This window comes from Anabas testudineus, chromosome 3 (genome assembly GCF_900324465.2).
Source record: "Anabas testudineus chromosome 3, fAnaTes1.2, whole genome shotgun sequence".
NCBI lineage: Eukaryota > Metazoa > Chordata > Actinopteri > Anabantiformes > Anabantidae > Anabas > Anabas testudineus.
The window spans coordinates 15,775,149-15,801,348 of NC_046612.1; the positions used below are offsets into that span (position 1 = coordinate 15,775,149).

Consider the following 26,200-nt stretch of genomic DNA (forward strand, 5'->3'; position numbering starts at 1 on the left):
CTTATCCAGTGCTGTCTTCTCCAGCTCTTCCTTGGCAATCGCTAACTTGTGCTCCAAGTCCATAAGTTGCTGGCCCTGCAGAAAAGAAACAACTTTTCAATCATTGTTCTGTGCTATTCTGCCTCCCACCTTATCTGTCCAAGCATATTAATAATGCAAATGTATAGAGCAGCTTGACACACTGAGGGTCCTCTTTATTGTTTTTTCGATAATTACTTCTTAAATCTCAGACCTAAACTTATTGCACATTATTTGCTTTTAGCAGCCACAGGACCCCGTTGTGTCTTTAAACAGGAAAGTACTGGGATCTCATAAGCCTTTATAAACATAGGTTCACTATATTGATTCATTCTTAGTTCAGTTTTATGACTAAAATGCTTTGCAATGCTTTGGGTATGCAGAATGGGATGAGCATACATTCATTGCCAGCCACGTTAAAAAAAGAAAGAAGAAAGGTTTAATGTTGAAAGTTGTGTAAGCAGACCCCCTAAAGCCCCTTTGAACGGGCGTCACAGCTGTGGTGAACAACACACACAAAGGGTTTTTTTTTTTTATATCCATAAATAAGCCAATATGACTCCATATAAGGACCAAGAGAGCTCCCTCTGAGCAGTCTTTTATTATTGATAAATTCATCAGCGAGCAGAAAAGAAAGTCGTTTTAGGGTCATTTGCATGCAGTCTGTGTAAAACGTGGCCTTGGTGGTGGAATTTGAGCCATGAACTTTTATTGGGTGTCTTTTACTGGCCTCTTAAAATGATAAACTGCATGGGCTTACATTCTGAAACACCCAAGGACAGCGAACCCAACAAACACCAGCCACAGTCTTTGCACAAAAAATGCAAAAACTTTCAGAGATGGGTGATGGGGCTGACTTATGGGTTTTGGTGAGTTTTATAGCTTCATGTGGTTCCTCTGTGAGTTTTGTAACACGGTGTCTTGGCGTGTTCCTCGAATTTCATCTCACTTCCAACTTGATTTCTGCCCGTTAAGTAATGATTCTAATAATGAACATGCCTGTCATTCCTACCACTCAATGGGGCAGCGGGAAATGATATTTAAATTTTCCCTGACAGATGAATCATGCAGTGACAGTGAAGGACAGATCAGCATTCACCACTCTGGTGTTTCAAAGACGCTTAAGAATCTGAAGTTACTCCCAGAAAGCCTTTTTGAATGTTCTGAAAGTTTGGGACAATGGCACAAAGTTTTTTGTAGATGTCCTCGAGAGGGAGCGAAGGTTATAAAGTCCGAGGAACAGTTCTTTAATCATGGACACAAAGGATGGCGTATGTATGATCTCTTTGTGGCAAATGAAAGGTACAAATATTCACTGGTATGCATTGGAATTATTTTTAATATAAAGCATACCGACACAAAAGAAAACTATTCTAATAGTCTAATTTTAAGAGACTGGTGGCTTTTGTAGAAATCTGCCCTCACATCTATGGCAGTGGATATTATAACATGATGATGATTAAATTTAGTTTCTTTCCAAACACAATCCAAAATGCTGCACTTTGAGATGACCTAAAGGTTCCTGTCTATGTTATATGTGTTGCGTTCAAGCAAAATATACAAATGCTGAGCTGAAGAAATGGCTGGACTTGCTCACAAACACAGAAAAAAAGCAGCCTTCTCTTAATTCATCTTCGAAAGGGGAGATGAAGACTACATGTGCTCGAATGTAGCATTACAGTAAGAGAGCCATTACATCCATTACACAGAGCATCATCAGCGAATAGTCCTCTGAGGACTGCGGGCGCATGGCTGCTGACCCAGAAATGCTGACTTTCAGGGTTAGTGCCTCCAAGTCTAAAGCTCCATATTTCTGTGCTGGGTCCATTATAGAGGTGTAGGGTCATTGAGGTGTAAGCCACTCTGCTAGATGAGGCATGCAACTACATCAAGCCGTCATTTTTCTTTACTGTTTCTTTTTCTGAGCTGGAGGAGAAACCGCTCTAGGGGTAAATTTAAAAGTGGACTAAAAGAGAGAAGGAGATGTGAAAGCTTGAGTATGGCTCCTCTGCCAAAAATATTGTCTCACAGGGAAAAGGCGCCATCAGTTTTTCTGAAGTTTTTAATGTCACGGCTGAGCAAGTGACGCGAAACCTGTCTGCCTAGTGTTTACAGTTTAGTACTGGGACTGCATGGTTTGGATTCACAGAGTTGGGCCTCGCTTTTAAGTTGTCCTCTAAATTTGAGGGCTACTGATGATAAAGTATATACGGAAGAAAACACTTGCTTGTTTCCTGATACTATAGATGCAGTGTGTCCTCACTGTGAATATCTGGATCATTGCATTTTATTGAAGTTTCAAGTCTGCTGCCTTCTTTCTTTTTCCAGTTTCCCAGTACTTTTTCTTTCATAGCCATACCTGTCAGTTCTCAAAAAGCTGGGGTGATTCCCCAGATCAAATATTTGAGGCATGAGTTTTAAATTTTTTTCTATTTTATTCTGCCACCAGTTTTATAAGCTCATGTTTTTGTGCACAGTGACATTGTCCTGCAAAATGCACTTTGATATGTACAGCAGCTGTCATAACCAGTTCAACTGCCTCCCGGTCAAGGTGCCTTGACTGACATCCCCCCTGTGAGGCTGATGACATTTCTGTATCTTGAGTGACTCTTCTCTGCTCATGCTCCCTCATCCCCCCACTGGGCATCTGAATAGAGCATATGGGGAATACAGATGAGTTTTCAGGAATAGCCAGGGGGTCAGAGGGACAGGATGAATTTCCAGCTGACGTTTTTCATCAGGAAAAATAAAACTGACTGCTTGTCATCTTCCAAATATGACATTTTACAAGACTATTATGATCAAATTAACCAGATTTTTGTGCAACTGCAAAACACAAAGACCAAAGCATTTTTAAGCCCCACGTCAAATATTTGATGACATTGAGCAATGGCTTTGTTTTGGGCAAGTGACTGATGCAGTTTAAAAAGAACAATTTACAAGCTGTGACACGAAGCAAACAAGTCAATTCATATATCTTTCACAGGATGGAAAAGAACAAGGAACATCTAGGGACAATATATTCAGACATTGAGCTTGTAACAGAAAATTCAGTCGGTGAAGACTGAGACCTTTTTTTATTCATTTATGTCTGACAGAGCTTTAGGAAAGACGGCCTGAAGGATCAAAATATACTTTTAAGAAACGGCATTAGAGGGCATTGTGGCAGAAATGTCGACTGACATTTGAACACTGCAAACAAGGTCTGAAAGGTCAGCCCATGTACCCGTAAATGCCAATAAATATTACGTGAGTGCTCAAATCTAAGAACATTTAGTCCTTGCAATACAAGGGGCAGTGGAGCATGCACGGCTGGGCAACAATACAGAACGGCTTCTTGTTTGCTGCTTTTAATGCGCTTGCAGAGGAAATGTGTGAGGAGCAGGCTCATTTCTGATGCCCTATATTTGCTACTGACAGAATTGTAGCGATACATGTGTCAGCTGTAATTTGTGTCTTGAATAGTCCCTCATATGATATAATGCCTTAGTTTGTATCAGCTTCATCCACTGCTATCTTCATCATTAATCCACTTACCTCCCGTGATTGAAACCAATGGGATGGATCTTGTAGAGGGGGAAACTGAGGACTGGACAGAGCAGTATGTGGTCTAAATGCTGGCCAATTGACTTTGCAGGCTGCTGCCTTGCTGGAAGGGACTTTGTAATTGCAGACTGAATTAATTGGAGTGCCTCCCGTGATGAGATCATATTTTCAAGGTGGTCTGAAGTACCTGTTTACCCCTTGTCTGGTGCTACTATAAAGCCCCCACCCCCTTCAGTTTGAGCTTACCTTAAAAATTAAATCCTTTTTCCCGTACCGCAGTTCTTTCAGTTGAGCCTGGATTTTTTTGGACTGCAAGGGGAAGATAAGGAAATAAGTGTTAGCTTATTCAAATAGCGAAATTGGTTTTAGATCACGTAGCAGGATTCTGCCAGCTGCAGCAGAAGACTCCTTTGTGAGTGTTCCCTGGGCAAAGCTCTGGCTTAAAGGAAGGCCCTACTGAAAGGAAGAAAATATCAAATCTCCCCTTCACTGAACTGCATAGTCCACACAATGATGCAGTCATGCACTGGCTTCTTGCCCACTGTCTAAACCTGAATTCTCACTCCCACTACACAGGTTACCGGCACCACTACCACACACATGCAGGCTCCTAGGTTATGATGGGATCTTACCTGTCATGTGTGTGTGTCATCTCCCACACCCACCCACACACACACACACACACACACACACACACACACAGCACTCCTTTATTGCCACCCCCAAATGTACACAGTGACCAGTCCTGCCTGACATTCACACTGCTTCTCCTGCTTCTCCACATCAGTGGGCGCATGAAACACAGAGGCTGTCTCCTAGATTGATACACAGCCATTTTCAAAGCTGCTCATGATGTGAGCATGGACACTGAACGCTCCCACATTGGACTTGGCAGGGATTCGAAATGTTTCGGTCTGTAGCCTCAGTCAGACTGAAAGATGTTTTCAGTTTTTACATTATAGATATTACACAGCCTGGAATCTGTGATTGATATGTAGATAGAATTGATTCAACTTGATGTGAAACTTAACAAAACTAAAGTTTTAAAACAGATCAATGTGTCAGGTGGTTCATATTCCAGTTATTATGAAAGAAAGAATATTTTAGTTTTGACTGATTATGTAATATCTATTTCTATTCATATTCACCCACTGGCCACTTTATTAGGGATACTGTACCTTTACAAACGAATGCAATCCAATACAGCAGCTCTGGCATTAATGCTACTTTTACAGTGTTGTTATTTATATATATATATATATTTATATCTTGTGAAGCACTTTGTAACAAATGTTTAGAAAAGTGCTATATAAATAAATGTATTATTATTATTATTATTTCTCAGTTTTTCTTCAAACTGTCAGAAAGGTAATAATATGTGTGGTAGCGCATGGTGCGGTGTTCGTGAATGCAGGGTGACATTTGCAACAGCATACCATAATAGAATATACATTTATACAACAGTTATAGATGCATTTATAAACAGAGCCTGGCAACAGTGCATTAGATTAAAACTAATATTAAACTCTGAACAACAGCGGAGACAAATTATGATCTCTTTGGTTTTCAACACCAAGGGATAAATTCACTTCAAAGAGTTTTCATCTAGTTATTCCTTCTCCCAGGGTGCTTCCATGTGCCATGATAACCAACTCTGTCTTGTGTAAATCAATCAATAAATTCAAATTGCATATTGGGACTGTATATAACGGAAGGTTAAATAAATGCAGGGCTAATTTTAAACAGCTTGAACTCACAAGTGCAAGCCGTATATTTTATTTGAGATTAAGACTTTTTTCTGTGTTCAGGTCATAAAATGAAATGACAATAAATTTTATTTCTATCAGTTAAGTGGACCTTTTGAGAGACCCTGCAGTAATATAATGAATCATATGAAGAGGCTACAGAGCCATACACTGCGGAGTGTTAACTTATAAATGCAAATATCTGAATCTCTAAATGTGCTGAGCTCTCAGAATTGCCAAAGCATCGGTCTGTTATTTACTCCGAATAAATCATGTGAGCTGTCTTCACAGCCCAGGAGAATCGCAGCAGCATATCTCTCTCTTGTTGTTCCTGATGGTTTAAATCTCACAAGGGTGGCACTTGCATTTCAAATAGTTGCAAACCAAATACAGTTGCGCAATATTTTATAAGATTAGTGTAGTACGACAGTTCTTTCTAACTAAGTAATGTGTCATACATATTCAAGTATTAGTATGAGAATGATGACAAAACTATTACATTTTACCACAGTAGGCCTGCTAATGAGTGCTACTATGCTAGAAATCGTCTTCTGCCAGGCTAGGTTTATTATTTATTTTTGCATGTTAATATGGGTAATGATTAAGTAAAACGAGGGCAGACCTCTACACTTTTAAGGGGTTAGGGTTTCTTTTTTCATTTATCAAATATTTCTACCAAAGATGCTTAAAATACTGTAAATAGTAAACATAAATATACTGTATAAGTAGCAGCACTAATGTTCGTTCATTTAATGGTTGTACAAGACAAGGTATGACTCTGTATGAGGTTTTGGAATGAATGCACTGAAGCTCATTTTGTCCTGTCATCATTTTAAGGCTGGCTGATCTAAACTGTTGTTTGGCATTTTATCTAGCAACAGTGACAATCAGCACTAAATGATCAGTAACACACTTTTCTGGACAAGGCTTTGCTAACAACCCACATAATTTGTGTTGTCTTCATCATACAGTGAATCCAGAAGGTTTTTTACAGCGCTCTTACGGTTATTGTTCTGTTGAAAGATTAACCGTCCACTCTAAGGTCCAGAGTGCTCTAGAACAGGTTTTCACAAAGGATGTCTCTGTACATTGCTGCATTCGTCTTTCCCTCGATCGTCACAACGCTCCCAATTCCTGCCTCTGAAAATGTGTATTTCTTTCCAAATCATGTACAATCAATCCTTTTAATAAAATTGCAAAAAAAACAAACAAAAAAAAAAAACACTTTGACATAATAAGGTATTTATTATTGAATTTTGACATAAAAACATAAAATGGGGAAAAAGTTAAGCACTGTGAAAACTTTCTGGATCCACTGTAGGTTTGGTCTGTAAAAGTTAATGTAAAAGACAGAACTTCAAAAAACTCATGTAACATTTGTATTAATATTACAATATTACTCTTAATGTGTAAATATACCAACCTCGAGGTGATTTGGATGAGAAGTAGACACAACTCACGCAAGTTTGCATCCCTGTATTTACTGATGTATTTTTAACAAAGATCTATATTAATAACACTCATAACACAACACAAATTTAATTAGCATTTTGCTAAAAAGGGGGTACAACAGAAAATGGTAATTCGAATAACACTATTTACACAAGATTGATTATGAGATGAAATTGTCAGATGAGCTACTTGTATACACACTGTACCAACACTTGATAAAAATGTCTTCATCTTTATTTGCAAAATGCTCTAAAGAACATTTTGATCCCCAGGTAGACAAACTTTGTCTGTCTCTTTTTTTTGTTTCTGAGCAGTTAGTGGTTTATCCAACCTGGAAACTGGTGCCTGGCTTGATCGTAAACAACAGTTATTTTGATCTGTCAATAATGAGTGATAGCACTCCTAAAAGTAAAAAGCAGAATGGGTAGCACCTCATTGATTAGTCATTGTTGGATCATCAAACCAGAATTTACTCTTTCATTTTTTTTTTTTTTATGTGACACCAACTAAAGGACGTTGATTGTATTTACATTTTCACATCTCTCCTTATTTGACAGACTAGTTGCATATGCATGTTGTATACCTTCACTTCACTATTCATTTTGTTTAATGCAGATTCATTTTTTGTGAAATTATTATTTATTTATTTTTACATTGCTCTTTCGTTCTCAGAGAATATCAATAATGTTTGAGCTCAAGCTGATGACGAACTATTCCGCTCTGCATCAAATAACATTATTCCAAAAGTATGGCATAACAGCCTTTAAGGGTTTCTCATTATCCAAGTTCAAATGGCCTACGGCACTGTGCGTGAGCATGTCTGGAATTTCAAACATGGAGATCAAAGGGAGTATGTGTTTATAGGATGGCTTTATACCAATGCGTTTCTATATTCCTATTCTTCCCTAGTCTCTGCACAGTAGTTGTCAAAGCTTTATTTCAGGAAGAACAACTAACAACTATCTTACATTGTTATTGAAAAAAGGACAAAACAGTGGATCTGTTTTGTATGTACCGTTTGTGCCCATAAATCGATGTACCATAAAAACTTCCTGCGGGAGAACAACACACAGCTGCTCCACATTACAGAAACGGAGACACAAACAGGTGACGTGACATCGCAGGGTGGTGGTAAGGGTGCAAAAGTGTGCAGACGTCCTCGGCTATTTTGTATGTGCATGTGCAGTGGGGGGCACAGCAGCATCACAAACCCAATGCACCTCCCTCCCCATTTAAACAGATTGCCCTATTTGTGAAGTGTGTCCGATTGGCTGCAGCATGCCAGACGAATCCAGTGGCAGGCTGGCAGCCAAAGGTTACTGACTGAAGTATGAATTTTATTATAGTTATGTCAGTCAGGGTAATCTTACTCATTCAATAAAGATAGTGAATTAAGCAGAACAGCGTAGCTATACATTATTGAAAGGATCTACTCTATGTGCTCCCTGTGCACATAACTAATTGTATTGTAGGGAACATCGCTGAATCTCAGAGCACACATCTCCTGCAACAACGTATTATCAAAGCAGCCAAACATCAAACATTCAGATGTGTAGAAATTCTTTGATTTCTAATTTTCCATTCTGGATCAGGCCTGGAACTTTTTAATATTACATGGCTTTTAACTAACATATTGCACCTCTTTCCTGCTTCCTGATAGGACAGAAAATCTAATAAATGTCTTAAGCCTTGGATATTCACACATGGAGAGACAACAAGAACATTTGATGGAGCACAGAACATATTGTACAACTCGCTTTCTCTCTTGCACACATCCGAAGTCTATTAATAAATGGAAGTGAAGAACATTTATTCAAATAATTGATGCTTTAATAAAGACCAGTGTTGTTTCATTCTTCTGGATTATTAATTGCCTCCCAATGCAGAAAATGATGCCATGCTGCTCCCTTTCTAAAGCCTTGTAGAAATTACATGGGGCCATTCACCTTGAAATCAGTCATTACAGCATATCCTCCCAAACCCAGGTATCACATTATATCTGCATAAGGTTGAGGTTACGAGATGATTTCATTAAATCCTGATGCAAGAATGAAATACAGTGGCAATACAAAGTGTGTGTGGAATCTCATGGTTTTCTGCATTAATTTGTCATAAAATATGATCTGATCTTCATCTAAGTCAGTTCCTATGATACCTTCAAATCTTTGGCTGTCTCTCAGAGTTGTTTCTTTCCCTCATTTATGAGTGTTCGCTGTGCTCTTAGGGTCATTTTGACTGGCCGCCCACTGTTTGGTTTTTGGTAGAGTAGCCACAGTCCCAAAGTGTCTCCATTTTTGCCCAACTGTAGACTAGTTAATTTCTAAAGTCTTTGACATCCCTTTGTTACCATTTCCAGATTTTTATAAATCAGCAATTGTTGATTGCAGATCCTCTGAAAGCTTCTTTTAAGCATATTCTTTTTGTGCAAAGCAAACTCAAAGAGTTAGTGTTTTTTGTCAGTCAAAGTACTTCTAGTCCACACCTCCAAACCAAATTAGCTTTTTTGAGGTCATTATTCAAAGGGTTCACATTTTCAACTCACACTGCGAGGTTATTATGGTTTTTCTCAATAAAGACATGAAAGATCAGATTTTAGGCACATTATATTTGTTAAAACTCTTGACATAGATGAAGATCAGATTACATTTTTACAAATTAATACCAAATGATTCACATTCTTTTTCTTACCACCGTATAATTCTAATAAGGACAGAGTTGAAATACTTATATGTAACAATATCCCTAATCCAAATGATGACTGTGCAGCAATGCCATAAATTTCACAGAATACGAAAAAGGCGACAAATTCATGATCTTGAGAAAAAGATGAGCAACAGATCTAATTGCATCTGTCACGCCACATGTCACCGTCCTTCACAGAAAATTATTAACCTTGACTCAGGTTTTCTGAGTTATCAGAGGTTTGCGTAAGAAAGCCTGCATGACATTTTTCAGATAAAATAGATAGGGAGCAAAAAATAGCCAGATATGTATAGCAGGCAGCATAACCTTCAGCAGCAGCAGAAGCAAACTGAGCAGCAGCAGAGAGCTGGACTGTTGGCTTTGCAATTTGAATGGACAGCTGAATTTGTGAAGTGTTTGTGATTGGTGAAGTGAACAAAACACAGCAGAGTCAGGCCAGTGGCTGCCTGCCAGTGAGTTTCCTGACTGAACTTGTTAATTCTGTGATACACTTTTCTCAGTGACCTATTCTCATGGTCATGTTTCAACATTGACAATTTCACTACTGTCTCTCCAAGCTGTTTTTGACATTCAGAAAAGAAGCTTGGCATGCCTCCATCTGTCTTACTATGAAAGAAGGCTTTGCAAAACGTCGCCATTCTTACCCACTGGTAATAACTGTAGTATAAAAAATGGCACATCCTTTAACTGTCTCAAGACTGTGGTGAATGGAATAACAAGGTCTGGAGTTTTATTAGCCCTGTTAATCTTAATAGCAGCTGAGAGTCAGATCTGCTCCTCGTGGACAAATAGATTAAAGGTGTTTGAACCATCTGACAGACTGATGGTTCAAACTGCACGACTGGTGCTGAGGCTCACTTTTTTTTAAACATAATAGTTTTAACTTTTGACTATTAACTTTTGACTATGTTTATAATGATTTATTATTTAAGTACTACTGTTGCTACAGAGAGAACATTGTCATGATTTATAACTGAATAACTTTGCAGTGCTAGTTGGACAAAACTAACTTTGCAGTTGCAGAGCTACAAAGCTCTAGAAGCTTTCTTTGTAGAAATTTTCAGTAAAGTGGGCCTTTATTTTTTTGTAAATAATATTGTTTGTGCTGAATGCTACACTCAATGAAGATCCAACTAGACCATAAAACTGGTGTTAACATGTAATTTCATACATTTTTTTAACAGAGTAGCTTTCACGAGACAACAAAGCTTGATCCTCCACCTGGCATAGCAAGCAAAAGTCAAGCAAAAGTAGAAGCTGCTACCTTAAAAATGATTATCACACCAATTAAAACATATTCCACTATACAATGCATTCCCAAAGCCAATTTTCACAAGATAAGGATGCAAAACACACATAAAGGAAAGCTACTGTTTACTCATAGAAAATCCTAAAATGTATCATGGGACACAAAAGGAGCTTGTGCTTAGAAAGTTTATCCAAGGCTGGCTAGAAAAGCTAGGGCCTAATCTGAGTTCTTGGACATGGCTTCAAAGCTGTGACTTCATATTCAAAGATTTTATCACAAGCGCTTTTTAAACTCACTTAATGCTCTAAGGAAATCTTAATTGGAAGGATCTTTGAAGCCTGAAAGATGATTTCTAGACAACGATTAAGCAAACTTTCAGAGGTTAACATGTTCCTAGAGCCTAGGTTAGAGCCAATGCAAGGCTGTCCACTATATTGAGATAAAGTGAAAAGTGTGCTAGGTCAAAACAAACAAACAAACAAGAAAAAAAAAAAAACATAATGTTTTCAAGTTTTACATTTTCCCATTGGTATCACTGTCCACCAGGTGGTTTCAGAGTTGTGCCAGATTGGTACACATTAGAGTGAGTAAATCTTACCTTCTCACCTGCAGACAAACCTTTAATAGAATGCTGCAGTTAGCAAATGGTAACTTTTTCTGAAGCTTGTTTATCTCTCTCTTTCTGTCACTATGCAGCAATAACAGTGTGATTACAGGTTCAGGCTGCAATCCTTCTCCTTTCAGCATAAAAAACAATCTGAGATGACAGTAGGAGGAAGAATGTTCTTCTCACTGATGTACTTGAACTATTATAGCATCCCAAGGTAATTGAAAACAGTGTCCTCCATCTACCTGTGTTCATGAAAATTCTAGTAGTCTCTTTACCTTGGTAATAGTCCTGCAGAAATAACCACTACTGGACTTAGCATACAGTAACTCAATATTAAGTAGTTCTGAGCACAAGATAATATCAATTATAAGCAATCATTTCATCACTATTTATATCATTTCCTTTGCTGCTGCTGCTGCAGTGCAGACTGACGGACAACTTCAATCAGGACCTCTTCATAGCCTTTGTACTCTTTCCAACTCTTTCCTGAAGTGTTATAATCAGGCTTGGCTGCATAGTCAAATGTGCCATCATCATCTCAGAGTTTGAATATTTGATGACAGCTTGGATAACACGAGCTGGTGAAATGTCAGGGGATGTTCAGCTGGAGGATTTGTAGGAGGAAAGAGGCCTGCAATTTTCAGCATCAATTTCCTGCATCAGTAGGAACTTGGGAAGAGCTGTAGAGTTGGAGCAGGTTTCTGGGTCGATAAAAAGCTCTTCAACATTAAGAGTTTCAAAACACTGGATTCTCTTTGTGGACCACTCAACTGTGGTGTGTGTATGACTGCGGTCAATTTCAATGTCTAGTCTACAATACAGGTTATTTTTATTCTCACGCTAATTCCCATGCATACTCATACATTATATTTTTCAGTTCTTAGACTACATCATTTAGTATGTCAATAACAGTGTTCAGTTATTGTAAGCAAGGCCACAAATACTTTTGGGGGTACAGATTACTATCCAGTCACCTCGTGGTTTTGTGACAGCTTACATATCTGATCTCTTCATCCCATCTTCTACATCCAGAAACCTCAAATCCCCTGATCAGCTGCTCCTCTCTGTTCCACACTGTAGTCAAAATCTAACGGAGATGGGAGTTTTTCCATTGCTGAAATCTGTGACAGATCTCGTCTGTGTTGTTGCCACTTTGATATTCTGGGTAAAGATTCATCTTTATGTTCTATCAAGTACACATAATTATTACTTTATATTTATACACTGTGCTGAGCTGTCATCATTGTTTGCACTAAAGAGGCCTGAGCTTGGTATCACCTAAAAAAAAGGCCAATAAATATAAAATAAATAAATAAATAAATCGTCACTAACATGTTAGTTAATCTCCAACTGCTGGTGTTTTAGTACTGCTCTCCTCAAAATCAAAAGGAGAGATACATATCAAGTTGACTCCTAGCAATTTCTCTCTGAGAAGCGCATTGTTCACCCTGTAGTTTTTAAATGTGACCTTAAAATACATGACATGACTAATTTGTGAGATTTAACATAACACTCTCAGATGCATGCCAGACATTTTTAAACTGCAAACAAACATTCTGTCATTTAAAAATCTTCAAATTAACAACAACAAATGTCTACTCCTCTGTTCTTTTACATATTGCATCCTTGATATAGAAAATGCTTGGAATCCCCAACTGCATAACTGCGTAACTATTCAGCCTGAACCTCGATTACACGGCACCAGCTGCACTGACTTGGGTATGTCATCAGGATACCCGCAGGACCTACTGCCTTATATGATCCTGCATGGCTAAATTACAGCATGAGCACTGGTCAGCAGGAATGTAAAAGCAGCAGTTCAAAGCTCAGCTCAAGGCTTCACTAAGGATGTGAACCTGGTGGACGCTGCTGACTGTAACAACTGGCAGAGGAGCTGAAGTAGAAAAAGAGAAAAAGTAGGTGACAGCAAAAATGAAAGAGATGAAATGTCCTCGAATCTGCTCTCACTACAACCTGACTGCAGAGTACAGCCATCAAATAGCTCACTCTCACAGACAAGTTGTTCTGAGAATCACTGGGCAGCCAAAACCAAGCAAGTTTGTGTGTGTGTGTGTAAGAGCGAGCAAGCCTGTAGCGAGTCTTTTTTTTTTATCGTTTGCCCTGTAGAGGTACCACCAATAGTTTCCTTATTACAATTAAAAATAATTATCTAAATAATAGTGATTAACTTTAATTTCAGGGAACCAGACAAACTGCACAGTAAGCCATCAGATTATTATGAGTACAGTAAAATATCTCATTTAGATTTTTCTGCATTTCTTAGATACAATTAGTATTTAGTAACATTGCTTACTCATAGGAATATTTGTCTGCAATATCTTATAAATTGCACCTATTTCATGAACAAATAAGTAGGTAGAGTTAAGAATTCATTATGTATATGATAACAGGACAGAATCGACTAAGTGGAAATGCTTACCTCTTCGGCATAGGCATCACAAAGTTTGTTTCCCGAGAGTAGTTTATTTTTCAGGCTCTTATTCTGAAAAATAAAGAGAGAAAAAATGTCATTGGTGTCTGTCGTGTACTCTGCACTGCATGTTTAAATTTATCTGCTTTACAAAACGCACTAGTGACTCAGTGGACCTCAGTTGCTCCAGCAAGATATGTGGCTGTATAGGAACTCTGACACCAAGTGTTTGGTTTCATCTTGATTTGAGACTAGATTGAGGAGTGGTCAGGAGTGCCCTGTCTAAGTATCTGAGAGTGCACTCAGGCTCACAGGCATCTAAAAGGTCAGCAAGATAGTTCAGGCCAGACCTCCACTGAACTAAACATGATCAGTAAAACCTTAAAAACATTTGACTGGCAGCCAGTAGAAAGAAGGCAAAATAGGACACAAAGGGTCTCATTGTTTGGTGCCAGTTAAGATCCTCGCTGTACTCTTACACTCTGGAAGCACAAGAGAAGAGAAGATTTTTACTAAGACAGAAACACTGTGTCTTACATCATTTACATGAGATTTGTTAAAGCATTAATGATCATTGCCAGTTCAAGAGGTTATTAAATGTGATTTCTGGCTGATAATTTCAGCTGTTGAACTGCACTGCTCTCATTAGCAAGTCAATAGAAAACAAAAACTCACTTACTGAAAAAATAAAATCTATCAATTCAAATTTTAGAAAAGAAATATTTCTGAATCCTTATTTATCTTAATAAATATTTAATTTTCTTTTTTCTCTTAAGAACCAATAATTTATCACTAAGGAGAATGCCTGTTTGTAAAAGCAAATGCCAAAGTCAAAAATAAGATAGGGTTTCTGGCCACAGCTTGCTGTAGATCTTCCTTTCTCTTTCTGTTTGAGTAAAATGCACCAGTATATATTTCAAAGGAAGTCAGCAAATGACACAGCCAACATAGGCCAAGTAAAGGTGGAAGAGAATGGGACCCGAGGGTGATAACAGTACTTAAGGGGAAGACATTTCCCTTGTTAATTGTCAATGATCTGTTAGTAAAATTGGTCTTAAACCAACTTAGTGCTTAACCCAAAGTACCTATTCCGATGCCTAGATGACCCAATAAAACAGCCTGATCAGGCATAACGAAAGCAAAGTCCTAAAAGGACTAAATTTGAACAGTCTTCAGCACCTGCAGTTAAGGTAAGGTGATTTCAAATTGCACTGACTCCGAAATTAATCAATAGAAATATACACTGTACAATCAGTATTATGTAGTGACCAGAGCATACTTGACCATGCAACACACTGAGTGTATCTATGTCCATGTACTAAGTACTTGTATCCGTATCTGCTGCAGGAAGTCTCAAGCTTGCAGCATGTTTAAATGTCTAATAAATGGTCCAGTTTACTTCCTGTGGAGGATCATCGTGTGAGTGCAATTAACGTGTGTTCTCCTCTGTGTTATTGCTCTCTAACTGGTGCTGTGGACCAGTTTACAGCACTCCGGAAGGAGGTCTTCTACTTTTGGTCTTTATAAATCCATTGGCTACGGTGTTATTGGTGACTTTTGGATGAGCTAGATAAGGTAGTGGATAGGTTAGAATTTACTTCAACCAATGAGCCAATCACCAAGATGGAGCTGTGTGCTAGTTTCAAAGATCAAGCACAGTCCACAGTGTTTTGCATCACATTTCAAAAGAAGCATAGGGAAGGTGGTACAGAATAGCTATAGAGGAGCTTTGATAAACTCGTCATTTGTCAGATCTTTGCTACTACTTACTGTTTGATACGTTTGACTGTTCAGCATTCTTTCAAAATGTGAGTATCTACTGAGAGGCAGTGAAAATGTTAAGTAGTAGGATCACAGAACCTTAAAATGTCTTTAAGGATGTCTTAAAGTTTCAAGTTTTAATCACCTCTGTTTTATCTGAAACAAACGCAATTAGATGCAACTTCATCATAGCAACCAGTCAAGATTTATTTACACTTTTTACTGACTCAACGCATTAAGATTCTTAATTAGTTTATCAATGAGTTAATTACGTGTAGTCGAGGGTCAGTTCTTCACACCCATTGAGCAAAACACAAGTGAGAGCAATGAATATTCATTCACTAACTGTGATTAAAGAAAACTAAACTCAATGACTGAAAACTGTTCAACCACAGCCCTGTAGAGCAAATTGCTCCTCAAACTGACTGCACAGTACATATGGTACATACACAAATGCTTGCAACAACAAGTCTTTTTCCACAGTTGTTTTTCATGTGAAGGGATTACAGTGTATGGGTTTAGAGTGAGATCTAACAGACTTTGAAGCGGTGTAACACTGGATGCCAAGAGGGTGGTCCTGAGCACCGGCAAAACTGTAATCATGCAGGGTTTTTCAAAGGCAGTAATCTCTGTACATTGTACAATGAAGAGAAAAACTCATCACAATGTTTGCTATGTGGGAGGCAGCCCAGGGAAGATCTACATAGGAGATGACACATGGCTTAATCTACAAACAGTCCATACACGAGAGTCATTCATGACAGTAAACATCACATAACAGTTACTGAGGATAACAGGCAGTTTTGAAAAACACAATGGACTTAATTAAAAATGACAAGTCTCCGAGTGAATAAAAACCTGGCCCATTATATTCACAAACAACGAGATATGTTTTCTATCTGATCATAAATAAATAATGATTTCACATGGGATTAATATGATCTAAATTCTAAATCTAAAATCTTAACAGAACAAAACAAAATACAGATCTAACAACTGAGATTGGGAAATATGAGAGATTTAACCGATTATTTATTAATAATTGTACATTTCACACACTTTTTACATGTATGTCTGTCTGCCTGCCCTTCAGAGTTTTTTTTGGGGGGGGGGCTTTAGTGAGAGTGAGGAAATGTTGGTTTTACCCTGGAACAGTTGCCGGTATTTTCAGAAATGTGTTATTTGTTTAAGCAAAAGGATTGTAGATGGCCCACAGATTAATTTAGGTGGATATAACACATTTGCCTATCATGTTGCTGTGCTCTGATGATATATTTGCTGCTTGATGTTGGAGACAGCTCAGTGTTATTAGGTGATGAGTTGGCTGTGAACCACAGGGACAGTTTGGATATAGAGGGAGGAGGAAATAGGCATCCACCAGCTGGTCCTTGACATCTACTTATAAATGATGTGGCCACTGTCACAACACTTACTTTGTGTCATGGTACATATTGACTGTATTGACAATTCCACGCTTGATGACAGCCATTCACAGGCCATCTGTGTCTGAATAACGCTAGAATTATCAATTTATCTTATTTATTTTTAAACCATGCTAGCACTGTGGCTGTAGGGAATAAAGTGTTGGTCTGTCAGTTGGTCCAGACTAGAATATCTCACTTTGATGTATTGCAATGAAATTTTGTACAGACATTTACAATCAAACAAGAGAATTAATCCCACTGATTTTGGTGATTCCACCTTTAGAACTACTGAGAGCACCTGTATTTGTAATGAAATGTCTCCACAGTGGACAGATTCCTATGACATTTGCTACAGACAAGCTACAGTGTCTAATTACTCAGCACTTAATGTTTATAGTGTATATCAAAGCCAATTTATGCAATTAAATATATAACTTTGGAATTATATATACAATTATATGACTCATCTCTGCTGTCTATAACATCAAAATTGTAATTAATTACCACCATTACCAACAACAACATGGCAACACAACATTATTTGGGTTATGGTTAGGGTTAGACCAATCTATTCCCAAGCCAGCTTAAACCATAATGTACTTTGTTAGAAAACTACACTACATGTGGTTATGCATTATATAATTATGGACTGAACAGGAACCTTGAAAACATGGTGATGAGACAAGGTTCAGGTTTACAGTACAGGCAGAAAAAAGCTGTGTTCAGTTCAAAAAGTGCTAGTTTCTTACAAACTGGCCTCTGTCAATCCTTTGCAATTCAGTTCTAACTGCCACACACACATCTGTATAGTGTAGTGTGTACTCAAATACATACAATACATGCACACTGAGCAGAAGTAATGAGCTCGGATGAAGCTGCTTGTGATTCAGTGAGGCAAAACTGGCCGAGCATCAAAAGCACACAGGTGCACCTCCTATCACCCCTATAGAGGGACCACCACGAGGACTTGTAGAACTGGCGGCTGTCATAAACTGTGACGCAGTTTAGCTCCAGGACATATTCAGACTGAAAGTGAGATCCTCTGGAGCTTATGGGTTACAGTGCATTATGCAAAATGTGAGCTGCATATGACTATGCATCTGTGTTATTACCACAGTGGTGTCATTCAGCAGAAGTTAAAATGTGTAACAATAATAATTTGTACAAAACAAAAAAGGATACAGGAATATATTGCAATAAGGACAATCACTGATTTCTAAAGGACTTCATCTCTAAGTAAATGGCTGTGGCAACTCACCAGAGTTGTTTTGACACATTAGAAAGTGTTAATAAGTTGACAGCTCTGTTGATATTTAATGTCCATCTAGGTCAACTTTCACACTACTCCACACACATCAGTATTAGATCCTTTTAGCCTTAGTGTCAGAAGCCAACTCTTCTGGAAACACTTTTTTTTTTCTAAATGGTCAAGGTTTTCCCACGCTATATATATATATAACACTGAGTGTGAGTGTAACCCAGTCATATTACATATGTATGTCTCAAACTAATTTGATTGCCACTGTTGAACAGGGAAGATTAAGCCTCTCCCACACTGTCCATTCTGCCCAGCACTGCAAATGTGAAATAAACCACCAAAGGTGCATGTAGGGTTGGCATTTTTATTTTTAATAAGTGAGTCACACTAGCCATGACACTACTCAGCGATACAAGCAAACAACTGTTGTCGCAACATGTTTAATCTTAAAAGGTCAATAAGCTTCATTCTAGTGACAAAGAAAACAAAATGTCAAGATGTTCCTGTTGCATGGCTGCTTTAATGGCTTGTGCATCTCAAATCTGGAAACATCACTCCATTATTTATGTAAATTCAAAGCCACAATAAGGTATACTCATAAAATAAAAAATATTTTCAGATGTCATAAAAACAAATGCATTTGTTGTCACCTTTTGTTGTAGATGAGACCGCGGCAGCAGAAGATAATGCGGTAATATAGTACAGTATGTGCCATGTAAAGTAACTCACCTGTCACGAAGCTGCCTCACCATTTAAGATACTTGATGTCTCAGAGTTTTTTATTTCATATAATCATTTCACCATCACAGTTTAATTCACGCTTGTAAACTCCTGTTCAACCAGAAGATAGCAATCTGAATTTTGTGAGACCTGGAGACTGCCACACAGGTTCTAGTTTTGTTGAAATTGGTGTTAGAATCAGCTTTGAAGTAGACGTGTCTCTTTCACTTTGTTGGGTTACAGTAGTGGGAGTGATGTTTGATAATAATCTTTCATAGGAAAGTGCTCCTCTCTAGACTTCACTACAGATGGACTTTGAAAGACTCCAGCAGTGAGCCACTGGGACAAGTGAAGGGGAATAACAGCATTATGAACTAGTGTTTTCATTTTTAACTTAAGAACAAAGACTTTTGTTATGCACGCTTAGTCATTTGTCCCATGTGGTTCTGATTGACTCCCACCACATAGTTTTCATAATTATGAACTAGAAAAATATTCTGTTAGAGTTTTAAACACCAGTTTCTGTCTGGAGTTTCTTCACATTAAAAGTCATATTGTGGTCTGCAGTGAATCTATAGTCAATATAGATAATTCATTATTCATTATTGCATGCAGTTAAAAAACACTGTAATAATCTATTATATGACTATTTAACTATTTCTTGCTCTACTTTTTGACATTTTGATATGATGTTAAACAGGCTTCTGAAACACGATCTTTTGATTAAATAGAATAGACTTTAGAAAAGGAGCATAAACTTGTACTTAACTAAACCAGTTTAGTTATAAAATACTAGTGGCTAGTGTTACTGATATTTGAAATACAGTTTCTATAAAAGACAGGCTGCTATAATAAAAATACATATTTGAAAAACTAGTTTTAAAACTGGATGTCAGCACTGACCTCCAGAATGAATTCACTTTAATTCATGATGATTTAATTACATCCAATAAATACTAATGTGACCTGAAGCACTTCTTAGATACCAGGGAACTGGGGTATTCATGGAAATATTTTCAAAATCAAATAAAGCATTCAACCACTCAGTTGCTTCCTTGAATAAAAAATTATGTACATTATAGACTATTTCATAAAGGCTTTTCTAGGTTATAAAACTGTGGACCAAGGATTAATTTATTAAAAAAAACACAAAATTGCTAAAACATGATGTGTATATAACATCTATGTAAGTAGGTGTAAGAACAATAAAATATGTTTAAAATATTGAAAATGACTTAGCAGAAAATGATCATTTTGAACACAGAAGGGGCAGAAATGTAAAGTCTGCTTTCTAATTCATTCATCAGGCATCAACCTGTTATCTGCAGACAAGCATTAGCTCCCTGACAGGGACAGACTGAATGTAAAAGTTGAACTATGAGCTAGGCGGAATCAGTTAAACATACCAAGTCTCATAAAGTGTGACAGGTTCACATGGGCTTTTACAATTCAAATCATGGTTTACGGAACTGTTGTAGGACAGTTAGGGACATCAAAATAAATGTTTGGATCCATGGCTGTTTAAATCTGTCCTGAACAAGCAACAATCTGTGGAGGTGAGGAAAATAATCCCCTTCCCTGACATGTCCATCTATTCTATTCTGTTCAGTTTAGTTTGTTCCAAGAAAAGAAATTCATCATATGCCACTGGATGATGTGACTCTCTGTTTTAACAGTGCATACAACTTTCTACTACTCTTATGAGGGTGTCATCATGTGGAAAATAAACTAATGTAAGGTATTAAGTGAGTCAGTTGGCTGTTTGAAGTATTTTTCTAACACTGTGTTGCCAGGAAATGTGACAGCATTTTTCTGTAGCTGTACTCATTATGTAAATTAAGCGTCTCATTGGGTTACAAGAAAATATTTGGAAAGAGAAAATAAAGAATCAAAGTCAATACCACTTACAGTTGTACATTAGCAATATAATATTATGTAGTCATTGATGTGCTACCAAATTTCATTGTGGAAAGTTAGTATTTTAATTTCAAAGTAAGAAACAATGACATTTCAGTGAGCAAAGTAAGAGGAAAAAACTACACACTTGCCAGTCAAAATGTCCAGTAAAAATGCCCATAACATAGAATTTATATGGTAGAAATTTAAATTTAAAATGGAATGCTTTCAATGTTAAGGACCAGCAACAGGAAATGTTTGAAATGTTTGGTTATCATTAACAGACTGATCACTGGAAACAGAAGAGACAGAGGTTAACAATGCAAGCTTGGAACTACTCACATTGTATATATATATATATATATATATATATATATATATATATATATATATATATATGTATTGTTGATGCTGACACTGGTGTTTGATGTGTACTATTTAATGCAGCTGCCAGCTGAGGACTTGTGAGGCGTCTTTGTCTCAAACTAAACACTCTCAGATATTTGTTTTCTTGCACAGTTGTGCATCGGTGCCTCCCACTCCTTTTTCTGTCCCTGTTGGAGCCAGTTTGTGCTGCTCTCTGAAGGGGGTAGTTAATAGCATGATAAGAATTTTTCAGTTTCTTCGCAATTTCTGGCATTGAGTAACCTTCCTTTCTCCGGACAACATTAGACTGATGGGTCTCTAATGAAAGTTCTCTCTTTCTAACCTGTAAACAAACAGCTGCTGATGTGGGGGTATACAACACAATTGGAAAATGATTTTCTCATAATCAATTAGCCTTATTAAATGATTAACTTGAATTAGTAGACTGATGCAGAGGACTGACAATTGCTCATAATATTGTTTTCCATCAATGTCATTGCCATAATAAGACATTAACTTTTTTTTTTTCGTCATATTTGAAATTTCTTATGTCTGGCAAATTTTATAATATTACCAACCGTCATAAACATACAAGAATTTAATTATTATTTGTGAGTACATATCTAGTATCTCTGGTTTTGGTCACTACCGACCCCAGAAGGAAATATTTGTCTCATTGGCACCGCTTAACATCTGAGGGCATGTGCAGATCTGGTACTGTAATTCTTTGACTTTACATGTTGGTTATTATATTATATAAATATTTATGTTAGCCCATGTGATAACATCAGAGTATTACCTGAATACCTCATGGAATTAAATGATTTAACCACACATCTGTGATTAGTTTGGTATATTTACACAAGATAGGCAAATGTTTTTATCAAGTTAATAGGAGCAATACAGATGATTATCTCAGGATTTGATTGCAAAGTCAGGGGTCTCCATTGTGAGTGGGTAGACAAGCCTTCTAATTTGCAGCATGCCACCATTTAACAGTTTTCATAGAGCTTCAATAATTGCTAATTTAGTAGAGGTAAAAAGTGATAAAAACATGAAAGGTATTCTTATGAAATTACCTCTATTTTCAGTACTGTTTTACAGGAAAAGAGTTAATCTACATATTAAAGATACAGTGGATTTGCCACAGGATTATATAAATATAAATTAAATAAATAATATTTTGGTAGAAAGGATAACATTTGTTTTCTCTGCAAGTCCTTGGGTTACAGTGACACTTATCATAAAGTTTCTTAATCCAGTATAAGAATATATACATACTGTATATATATAGGATTTTTTCCATTATTATTTTCTTATCTTCTTTTTACAAAGCTCTTTTTTTGTAGCTTTGAACATCCTCCTCTAAGAAGTCGATGCTCTGGTGGCCCAGCTGTAAGTCTCTACTACAATCTCTATAGTGATGTAGAAGACGAGGTTTGTCAAAAGTAAGAATTAATTGATGATATGTACAGTATATGTTTAAGATAAGATAAGATAAACCTTTGTTTATCCCACAGTGGGGAAATTTAATGATTTAATTCATGCATTCTTACTAAAATTAAAGTATAGTAATACTCAAATTATAGAACAGTTTTTGCTAAGACATTAATCAGAATAATGACAATGGAATATTTATAATGCTTTTGAAGAAAATGTTTTTGTTTTTATGCTCTGAAGCTTTTCTGTGATGCGTTGACACTCTCATCGTGTCAAGACTGTTTGAAATTGAAGGTCCTGTTCAGCCGCAGTCTTTGTTAAGACAGCCTCTAGCTACCATAAAGCAAGGAAAAAAACATAAAATGTAATTTTCTGAACATCTCAAAGAAATATTTGCCGTCTCAGCCGTCATCAGTCTTGAAGCACTTGGATGTATTTCTGTAAAAAAAAAAAAAAAAAAAAAAGATAGACCATCCTTTTAATAGTGTCACAGCTGAATACCACAGAAAACTGGTCACTTGTCTGGAAGCTGAGAGCTAGAAATCAATATCCATGGCAGGCTGTGAGGAATAAAGCAACGCTGCTAAGTGACAGCATGACAACAGCCCTCTGAACACATGCAGCCTGTCTTTACTTCTCTCAAACAAGTTTTTATCAGTTGAATTCAGAGCCGGTGCCCATGAAGACAGATATACTGAAAATTTAGTATCGAGTGCAAAACAATGTGGAGAATGACATAAATTTAATCCCTCTTGTTCAAGAAAGTCTAAAACTTATGCATAAATGTAGGAGTTGCCAGCTGGTGGCTGAGTTACCCAGACAGACATCCCACACACTGCAAATGAGGAAATATTATTTTTCACTTCAACTTGATGCACAGCTCAGACAGAAGTCTTTCCTTGATGTTAGGGGTAACTTTGTGGCTGATTGTTGCTCCACTTTCACTGAGAAGTTGGGGGTCGCTATGAATCATCGTTTTATTGAAGGCTCGTAAAATGCAACAGCAAATCAAGAGGCGAGAACCAGAGGGGTGCACTGATACTGTTATCAATCAAAAACCAGAAGACCTTAAACTGAAATCACTGAACTACTTGGCACCAAAGGGACATAAAGTGCACTAGCGCCCTTTTAGCACTGAGAAATGTATTGTGAGGAGGGTTTGTGGATAACACGAGTCAAAATGTTTGACACCACGTTCAAGGCAGCTCAGTCAACCATTAGAAGGAAACAGGAGAATATTGTTAAGCACATTTCAAGTCTTAAAGTATTTTTGTGCCTCGTACTACAACCTCAACTCTGCTCCACTGTACTCGCTTTTGGTACCAAGTACTTTGATTTCCGCTGCAAATTGTTCCCCTTAGTATAAGTCGTTGTCAGAGCGATGCCGCATGAAACTGTTGTGAAACTGCCGAAACAAACAGGAACAATGGAGGCTATCGAAGGAATGCTGTTCTTGTTTCTTGATATTTGACTGTTTGTCACAACAAGGAGACAAATCTTGTTTGAGAAAAGACTGAAAGCAAAAAGATGAAAGACAACTGAAATAAATCAGGAGATTTGGAGAAATACTTCAGTGTTCAGATAAAAAGACGACTGTGGTAGAGATGGTTACTCTTCTCTCTAACCACTCAATAGTCCACAGTGTTTTCACATCACCTTTTGGTGTCACTTCAGCTTGTTTGGAACCACAATGGATGACAAAAAGCAGGTACCAACTACTATCCACGACATTTTTCCAGTAGGAAACCAAAAAAGGCAAGTAGAGAACAGAGTTGAGTCAAATTGGTATTATGTGCTAAAATGTCAGTAATGTATAATGTAAAAAATAGGAATTATATATATATATATATATATATATATATATATATATATATATATATGTATAGAGAGAGAAAACCTGCAGAAAGGTAGACAGAGAAGGACTCAGAGAGGAAGATGCACAGCTATGGGAGAACAAAGACACAGAGTTAATGACATGCAATGATGGCATATAAATGCCTAGTGAATGGGGAGAGTAGAGGAGAGGATCGCGGTGTATCAAGGGAGTTCCCCCAGCAGTGTAAGTGTATAGCAGCATAACTAGCAGATGGTTCAGAGTAGGGACTCACCGCTGCTGAAGTTTTAGTGTCTGTTAATGTTAATATTTATTTTGCTTTTTGATTTAAATATTTTTTTTAAATGTATGTATTTTCCTAAACAGTCTACTGTCAGTTGAACATATGTTATATTTTTATTTAATATTTTAATAAAGTTTTAGTCATCTGTAGCTGACAGCACATTTTTTAAGCAGGATAATGATGCATTTTGTTTAATTTATTACAGACATATCCTATTAGACTGCCTTCCACTCTTGTTGTCATTACAGTCACTATCACAGTTTCACTTGTATTCAGCTTTTTTAGTAGAAAAATTCAGAAAATCCAGCCCTGTTTTGTCACATACTTGGGTTTTTAATTATTGATATGATCAATTCATCTAGTTTCATTGATTTCTAATAATATTGTCTATGGGAAACTTGTGTAGAGAACCGTGACATTTCAGTCCAACCACAAAACCTGTGGAACTCCAAGTAACATTTGTTTATATGGGAGTTTATTGAACAGAATCAGTTATGCCCCTCTGGTTCTCGCCCCTTGATATATAACATAAACTGTTTGTTCCCTACATTAAGCTGAAAAGACTGACTCTACAGTTCACTTTAGATTAAAAAAATACAATGGCTTTTTTTTTTTTTTTTTTAGTTTTATAAAAAATGGCATAAATTGCCATTTATTCACTTTTAAATTACTAATAATGTTAAGGGGTCTGAATATCCCCTAACGCAACTGTACAGCAATTTAAATTCTGTCATATGTAACCTCGATGCCTGAAAAACTGTGACTGGCTGTCATTCGCTCATCTAATCACACTAAAGGCGTAGTCCTTGATGCTGGCACTGACAGTTCATGTTTGAACTCAACAACTAAACAAATACACCCCATTATTCAAATAGAACACCACCATAATTCATGCACATGCATTGCAGATACAGGGGCAAGAGCTGATCCAACAGATTATTGCATAAAGCAAAACTGAATGAAATGTACCCACATAATCAGATAAAACACAAGCAAATGTGAATAAATCTGAATTTAATTGTGATCAAATGGAGCTCACAGCTCACAGGGTTAGTTAACTACAGTACAGCTGCTGCGGATACACAACTAGCAGTAACATTCAGAGACTCACCAGCTCCAGAGTCCGCTGCTCTGTCACAAACAATGGTATGCAGTTTATGTGTTGTCTCTGAGTTTTTATTCACTGGTTGCTCTGATAAAATGAATATGAATTATCTGCAGTATGAGAACACATTAAAGACTTGACTTATGTGACTTCTAATATTGTTAAGAAAATGTTTTGCAGCTCCACACTAATTACAAATCCTATACAATCCTGAGCTACAGGACTAATATACAAGAATTCTGAAAGTGAAAAATACCTGTAAAATGGGATTGGTATATTATTGCCATTTCACAGAGAGTAAATGCAATTTGTCTTTTTGCATATTGCAGCACTTTGGCAGTGTTGGGAAGAAATGCCAA

The 26,200-nt window shown here is 37.1% G+C and overlaps 1 protein-coding gene across 1 annotated transcript in view; it reads right to left on the reverse strand.

Moving 5' to 3' along the window:
• luzp2 (leucine zipper protein 2) overlaps window positions 1–26,200 on the reverse strand; it is a 120,519-nt gene that overhangs the window by 16,506 nt on the left and 77,813 nt on the right. Inside the window, exons 6-8 of the mRNA XM_026378658.1 lie at window positions 13,764–13,826; window positions 3,811–3,873; window positions 1–75 (exon numbers count right to left, since the gene is read on the reverse strand). Coding sequence (XP_026234443.1) covers window positions 1–75; window positions 3,811–3,873; window positions 13,764–13,826 — 201 coding nt within the window. The remainder of the gene's footprint in view (window positions 76–3,810; window positions 3,874–13,763; window positions 13,827–26,200) is intronic.